Here is an 8,346-nt window from a genome sequence, read left to right as displayed (position 1 = left end):
CACCTGCAGAAAGTCGCTCTCTTTAGCTCCACAGTACAGGGAACTCGTTGCCTGGCCAGGCCCTCTCCACCATAGGGCTTTATGCCCTGAAGAGCTCCTTCTGCTGTTGTAGCAAGTGTTACTTTACTTCACTTTGTTTTCATTTCTTTCTTGTTATGACTTGTAGCCCGAGTATACACTACTCAAGCCTCATCAGGCTGGACCGCTCTACGTTGCATTTCTTCCATTGATGAATTTTGGGTACCCAAGTACCCTTGAGGACAAAAACAGACATTTGTTATATCCACGACGTGGTAATACTACAGAGGGTAAGACCGGTCGTCACTCGACACTGAGGAGTAGGCAGATGAGACCTAAGGACTGTTTAACGGTTTTCGTATTTCTGGAGAACAAGATACTGGTTCATCACGAGTAAGGGAAATAGGCAGATAAAGACCCCGAACATAAACGGAACCATATCCATCTTGATCATAGCTCCGAAATGGGTGCCGAAACGTCTAGTTTTCAATTCTTAACGTGGTTCTTTCCGTGAACTTAGTAATTTTTATTTCTAACTTATAGTGTACGGATTTTTATTTCGTAAACAAAAAAATAATTGTGGAAACTATTTTATAATAATTTTCTTATTGAAGTGATTTTCCCAGATATATTAAAAGCAACAAAAGTACTACCAGTGTTCAAAAATAGAACCTATAGATGAAATTTAAAATTATCGTCCCATCTCAATTATTCCCATTTTCGACAAAATTTTTGAATTTTATTAATTAGCATAATTTAAAAATTAAAATAGATAGTGATACTCAGAAAGCAAAAAACTGGTTTTTACATAATGGACTGAAGCTAAATGAGGACAAAAATCAGAATTTGATTTTTAGTTCCATTTGGAACTATATCTCAAGAAATATTGTTAAACTATTAGGAATCTTTCTAGATGATAATTTGGATTGGACGGCTAATACAGAATACTTAGGTGTTTTTTTAATACGCAACTTAGTTTATATGATTCCTACAAGTACCCTTAGAATGTGCTACTTTGCACTATTCCGTAGTTATTTATAGTACGGAATAACTGTTTGGGGTAATTCTTCTCAGTCAGATATAATTTTTAAACTACAAAAAAGAGTAGTGAGAATACTTACAAGAGCAGAGTACACAGAGGACACTGTAAACCCTTATTTCTGGATTTAGGTAATATGCCACTACCTTCACTCTATATTATATATATATATATATATATATATATATATATATATATATATATATATATATATATGTATATATATATATATATATATATATATATATATATATATATATTATATTGCTTAGTCAGACTTGGATCGAGGCGGTCGTGTTTTGCTACACTCCGACAAATTTAAATTTAATTTATTTTAAATCTGTTGTTAAAAAACATAAAATATATATATTGTGATTGTGTTTTTAAACATTCAAGTAAGTGATAACGATGAATTTGCTGTTTATTATCAATCCAATAATTATAATTCATATCTAAAACTAACACAAAGTTAATCGTGTCTAATACACCGTTTTGCGCTAATTGTTCAAAGCTAACTTTTACCCCCGATAGAAAGCTCCAGTATAAGAACCAATACACATCGCTTGTACGGATCTGTCGGTCGATGATGGAGTTACCAGGCAAAAAGTACGTGGGATATGTATACTTTGCAATGCATGATGTAGTTCAATCATTGATAATATTACTGAAATCAATAGACTACTAGTTGAGTTTAAAGCGGATATTTAAAAGAAAATTGAAGACTTTGATATTAAACTACATATCTGAACTCAGCCATAAATTAAATCAATTTATAACAACAACAGAATTCCTGTTACATTTTATAGTCGGTCAATTAATACATTATCAATACCGTGTGCCTATCGATCAGGTTTTCTAGACTCTTCAATATAAATTTTATTACACTTATTGAACTAAGGTGACTTGACTTTTTTTTGTCCGGTTTTTCCACGTTCTAGATCTACAATTCATCCAGACGGGATTTATCCAATACTTCTGTAGAATTCCTAATTTTTTTTTGAAATGATACCTTTGTGAAGGTCCTTGGAGACAACTTTATGTAACCTTGATATTTCTGTAGTCTATTTTATCTCATCGCAATACCCTCTCGACGGTTCTCTTTTTGCATTTTTCAGTTCCTTATTATATTTAGTCAGCACTTTAAAATAATTAGCTTACTAACTTGAAGTTTTGGCAAAATTCAATTATTTTCTGACTTCTGGGCTTTTATTTGTAAGGTTTTTATTCTACGATGGTATTTTCCTGTTGGAATCTCAATATCTCCGGACAATTGTCATTGTCAAGTAATAAGGAGCATTTAAACAAAACGACATATTGGGACAACATGTAAAATGTGTATTCAAATTTACTGGATATACTATGATACTGTTTTCCAGTCGAAAATGGAAAATTGCTATTATTAAATTTGTATTTAAACAAATACTACATCAGATATTTATAGACTGTCTTAAATAAAAATAATATGTATAACCTTTCTATGGATTTTTTTCTACCATAACGATAACTTTAATCCCAAGTTCTATTGTAATTTGTTAGAATCGTTTTTTAAATGTCTGTATTTAGTTCTGGGCACCTATCGATTTATTTTCAACTGTACATTCTTAGGTCAATGACAATCAAGACAGCAACTCAAATTTACTAAGCATAATAAAACTTTTCTAAAAATTTATTAAAACTTCTTAACTTAAAATAATTATCTATTATACAATTTAATTGAATTATTTCGAATTCGTCGTCTTTTTGCAGCAAACTCGGAATAACTTAGGAAGCCATCATTATCAGTATCATCATCTTCTAAGGCTTGATCGACTAGTTCTGAAAAATAAATAAACGAATATAATAATTTTCACATACTTACAAACACGGTTATAGATTTATATAAAGATATAATGAAAAAAATTGAAAATTAACATTTGTAACGGTTACAAATTTGGAACTCATTATACGTAAAACTTGAAGTCTTGGTGAACTGACTACTGAAATATGTCGACAAAGTTGTCGAAATCTGTGTATCTATAGTAAACCTATTAAAAACAAACTAAATTTATTAAAAAAAAATGTTCTGTACTTATTATCGCATATTAGTAAGATTTGTATCATCAAAACGTTACATTTACTTAACCTGACATCAGATTTTTGGAGGGTCGTTGGGCTCAGATAAACAAAATTGTAAAGTCCTACCAAAATTTAGGGAGTAGGATAGATTACTACAAGTAAATAAAATATATTAATTATATAAATATATAAATTTTTTCCAAATTATAGTCTATGAAAACCATTGCGTTCAAATTTTAATTTTATATGGGTTCTAAAAATCATCGGTATAACAATTCCGATTTTGGCTCTATCGTATAATGATTAAATGATTCCTAATTAATATTTATGTTGTGGTTTTGATTTACTAATAAGATATCTGTTGATCGGTGTTTCCATGAAGAAGAATGTAGAAAATGGGGCGGCCAATAGAGCCTGATACACTGCGACCTTTGCAGATCTATTGTGTTTCCCCCTTATTTTAAAGCACTTCATCTAGCTTGGTCCTCTTAATGAGACTCAACAGCCTTGATAGTGGCCTTTTCATGTAGCCTGGTGCTTCCGGTTTTTCCTCTCCGAGTTCTAGAAACCGCATTCGTGCGAGACCTTCGCAATGGCACAGAACGTGTAGAGCGGTTTCCTCTTCTTCCAGACAGAAACGACAGGTGTCCTCTTCTGTCAGGCCTATGAGACTCAGGTGTCTATTGAGTCTACAGTGCCCAGTGAGCAGACCCACTATCATTCTGACAGTCCTGCGCCTGTGCGAAAGTAAGTCTGCTGTAAATTTAGCCGAATGTCCTTTGATGAACTGTTTGGCCTGCCTCTGTCCTGGTGAGTTGTTCCACCACTCAAGAGACTTCTGTTGCACCCATTTGTGTATGGCTGCCCTTTTTATCGTATTTGCGATTCCAAAGAAGGGTTCCGGACCAACCAGTGGCGTAGATGCGCCTTCTCGGGCCAATTCATCGGCCTTCTCGTTGCCACGATGACCCTTATGTCCCGGCACCCAGGCAAGTGTCAACCTGTTTTGACTTCCCACCTGAGAGAGGACATCCAAACAGTTCCATACCAGCCATGAATCGACCTGTACCGAACTGAGAGCCTTTAGAGCCGCTTGACTATCCGAGTAGATAACGATGGAGTCGTTATCTACATTTCGGCCGATTAGTTCCATAGCGCACCTGTGTATAGCAGCTAATTCGGCTTGAAATACGGTCGCGTATGTTCCTAGACATACCCGGACTTCCGTCCTTGGTTTTATGCCATATATTCCAGCCCCCGTACCTGTATCCGTTTTGGAGCCGTCCGTATACCATATTGAGTTTGCTGTTAGCGGCGGACCAGTTTCCCAGTCCTCTCTTTTTGGTATTATAATTTGAAAATTTTTGTTAAAACTATACCTCGTAACCATTCGGTCTACAGGCATTCCTAGAACGGGGTCTGCCTTTATGTCCTGGTATAGCCTTAAGTTATCAGCTCCCTGCATCATACTTATTGGAGCTTGGCCTTGGATCAACCGATGTACTGTTGATCTGGCTTCACTCTGTATGTATATATGCAGAGGTGGTAGGTTTAGCAGAACTTCTAGCGCGTCCGTTGGGGCTGTTCTCATGGCTCCGGTAACACTCAAGCATGCAAGCCTTTGTGTGCTACTGAGCAATCGAATCGCCCCGGACTGTTGCGTTTTGTTCCACCACGCCACTGAACCATAAGTTATCATGGGCCTTATAACCCTTGTGTACAACCAGAGGTTCATTTTAGGATTTAACCCCCAATTCTTACCACACATTCGTCTACATGTGTTCAGGGCCATAGTGGCCTTCTGTGTGACTTTCTGAATGTGTGCATTCCATGTCAGCCTCTGGTCGAATATTACACCTAAGTACTTGGCCTGACTTGTGAATGGGATTTCTACTCCCTTGAGCACTAGTGGCTGTAAGCCTTGCAGTGCTCTTTTTCTGGTGAAGGGAACAACAGATGTTTTTTTAGGGTTAACCTTCAGGCCTTCTTCCTCACACCAGCTGTCCACAATCCTCAGAGCGACTTGAAGTCTCTCCGAAATTATTTTGGTAAAGCGTCCTCGGACTACAATTACCAAATCGTCCGCATAACCCAGACAGTAAAAACCCTCCCTGGTCAGTGTATTAAATAGGTCGTCCATAAGCGTAGCCCACAGTAATGGGGATAAAACTCCTCCTTGTGGGCAGCCGCTTCCTGCCTTCGCTTCAATAGTGGCTTCACCTAACGAGGACACAATGATCCTGTTTGTTAAGGTCGCCTTTGTCCACTCGCATATGAAGGCAGGAACTCCTCTTCTTTTAAGCGCGTCCGTTACAGACTCGAAGGAGACGTTATTAAACGCTCCCTCCACGTCCAGAAACGTCGCCACCGCTATCTCCTTGTCATCTAGCGACTTTGAGAGCAGTCTGTTAAGATCATCCAGCGCCAAGTCAGTTGACTTTCCTGGCTGGTATGCATATTGGCGATCGCTGAGTGGATTCTCCATCAGCACGTCGTCCCTAATATACCTGTCTATCAATCTTTCCAGCGTTTTTGCTAGGAAAGAGGATAGACTTATTGGTCTGTATGACTTGGGGGTCTGGTCCATTACCCTACCAACCTTGGGGATATATGTGACTTTCACCCTTCGCCATGCGGTTGGAATATATCTCCATGCCAAACTAGCTTTGAAGATCTTTGTTAGATGCGGGATGATCACATCCTGTCCCTTCTGTAGCAAGGCTGGATAAATCCCGTCCATTCCAGGTGATTTGTATGGCTGGAATTTATTGATGGCCCACCTGACTTTTTCCGGTCTCGTGATGTCGGTAGCTAATTTCCAGTCCGCCTTAGTAGGCCTTCTGGGATGAGCTACCTCTACCGAAGGATTATTGTCAATGGATGAGCTGGGAAAATGTACCTTGGTGAGCATTATTAAGCTTTCCTCCAGGGTTTCTACATACGTTTCGTCCTCTTTCTTCAAGAGGCCGACCTGATTCACAATACCATCCTTAGCCAGGACCTTGTGGATTCTGGAACATGCGGGAGCCTGTTCGACTTCCTCGCAGAACTTTCGCCACGAGTCTCTTTTGGCTTTTCGGATCTCCTTATTATATTGCGTCAGTTTTTCTCTATAAATGGCCCAGTCCTGGTTGAATTTGGCTTTATTGAATAGCCTTCTTACATCTGCCCTAAGCTTTTGTAAGTGTTCATTCCACCAGGGTGTGTTTTTCTTTCCTTTCTTTTCTCTCTCTGGACAATTCTCCTGGTAAGCGGCCAGAACAGCTTCCCTCACCGTTTCGACTGTCAGTTCGAGATCGTCCGTATCTTTTATGGTGCCGATTCCTCCCTCAAGAGACTTCTCGAGTGAGCCTCTATAGCCTTCCCAATCCGTCTCTCTCGGGTTCCTGAACCTTGCCACCATTCGAGTCGAAGTAATTAAATCAAATCGAATGTGCCTATGGTCGGAACATGAAGGTTCCTCTGACACATGCCAATTCTTTATAGTATCGTACGTTTTTTCACTGCAAAGTGAAATCTGTGTTTCCATAGTATACTTTATAAACGCTTCTTTATCGTTTATGTTCATCAGCAATGTGTCAAATAACTTTGATTCATGAGACTATATAAAGTGTTCTTTATATTAATAATAAGGAATAAAAACAATTGGAATACCTAAACCAATCCGGATTAATGCTTTGACACTGAAAACCCCTATAATTGTCCCATTCCAGTTTATAAGTATATAATAAGACAAATTCTAAATAACTTGCCACACAGCTAACACCGCCCAATAATTGTTGAAGTAGGTTACATAATTCCAATTACTCGCTCCACTCCTAGAGCAAGATGAAGCTTTAAACAAGCTAATTGGATTAAGTTCACTGAATAACATTAACAGCATTGCTAGATAGATTTCTTAAATCAAATGCTATCATTTTTTCTGACAAGAATTCTCAGGTAAAATTTGATTGAATTATCCTTTAAAAAAGTCGTCCCAAGATCTCCCCTTAAAAATATTGAAAATATCATCTTAAAGTCCTCTATTTTAAAATATAATATATAATATAATGTATGTCCGACCTCGTGTAATTAATTATTAGACGACTTTTTCTGTAACAAAACAAAATAATTTGTTTAAATTATATTTTGGGAACGATTTTTGAAATGAAAAAAATCGAAACTTTAAAATAAACGTATTTTCAACTGAAATTGTGGTTAGTTCTCAACATAGACTCAATATAATATAAATAGACTGACTATTGCAATACAGGATTTTTGGAGAAAAAAAGGACTAAGTCTACTACCATTCTTTGCCACACTGCCAAATTATAGCACACAGTTTTTTAAAAATTCCTAATAGCAGCTGAAAATCAATATATGGATAGTGTTTTCTTAAACTCAGACTAAAAAAATACTTTTTTTGTAATTTTTTTTATTACAAATTAAAATTATGTTATACTTAGGCCGAGTATTTGATAAGTTTAGACAGATCTTAAACCAAAATAAAAAAAAAAGAAAGGTCACTGATTGTTCTGATAGACATAAGGAAATGTAACAGATAAGTACAAATATTGGATATTTTCGAAAACAAATTAGTAATAATATAAGATGTTGCAGTTGATCGTAAAAGAAAAAGGAAAGCAGTACAAAAACTTTAAGTCGAGTGCAATCTGCCTTTAAAAGTTTTTTTAACAATTTACTTATAGTATAGTTGCCCTTATACCGTTTTTTTAAATTTTATTGTGATTGGTTTTTATTACTGATGGAACCTTAAAATTCAATTAAAAATAACTGTTGGGATCAAAAAATCTTAAAGCCTCAGAAACAATAAAAAATATTGTTATTACTATCTTCTTCTTTTTATTGCGGCAGTTTTCCCTGTAAAGGTTGCCGACCAGCATGGCACTTCTTTAGATACCGGCATATGGAAAAATTTGACTAAGCACAGTCCAAACTAATATTTTAAATTGTGGATTTAGAAATATTAATGACCTCGTACTTCTTCTGTCCACGATTTTAACTTGTTTTCTAAGTTATAAGTCATTTTATTATATTGATTTAGTCAGAAACTCTAGATTTTTTTTCTTGGCATTAAATATAATTTCAATTCATTTTCTATCCTCTCCAATACATGTTGTTTTGTTGTGTTTCGGTCAACCCATGAGATCTTCAATATTTGCCTCTACACAAATCTTAAAAACTTTTTGTTTTTTTTTGTTGTTTATTTATGAACGGTCCAAACTTTCCAATCA

General features: G+C 36.2%; 1 protein-coding gene across 4 annotated transcripts in view; it reads right to left on the bottom strand.

Moving 5' to 3' along the window:
- Window positions 1-2,707: 2,707 nt before the first annotated feature.
- The window catches only part of LOC140441428 (multiple coagulation factor deficiency protein 2 homolog), a 30,242-nt gene continuing 24,603 nt past the window's right edge, over window positions 2,708-8,346 (bottom strand). For all 4 annotated transcript variants that reach the window (XM_072532152.1, XM_072532153.1, XM_072532156.1 and 1 more), the window contains one exon: window positions 2,708-2,872. In XM_072532152.1, coding sequence (XP_072388253.1) covers window positions 2,751-2,872 — 122 coding nt within the window. In that variant the 3' untranslated portion in view covers window positions 2,708-2,750. The remainder of the gene's footprint in view (window positions 2,873-8,346) is intronic.

This window comes from Diabrotica undecimpunctata, chromosome 5 (assembly GCF_040954645.1).
Source record: "Diabrotica undecimpunctata isolate CICGRU chromosome 5, icDiaUnde3, whole genome shotgun sequence".
Classification (NCBI taxonomy): Eukaryota; Metazoa; Arthropoda; class Insecta; order Coleoptera; family Chrysomelidae; genus Diabrotica; species Diabrotica undecimpunctata.
This window is presented reverse-complemented; position numbering and strand designations above follow the sequence as displayed.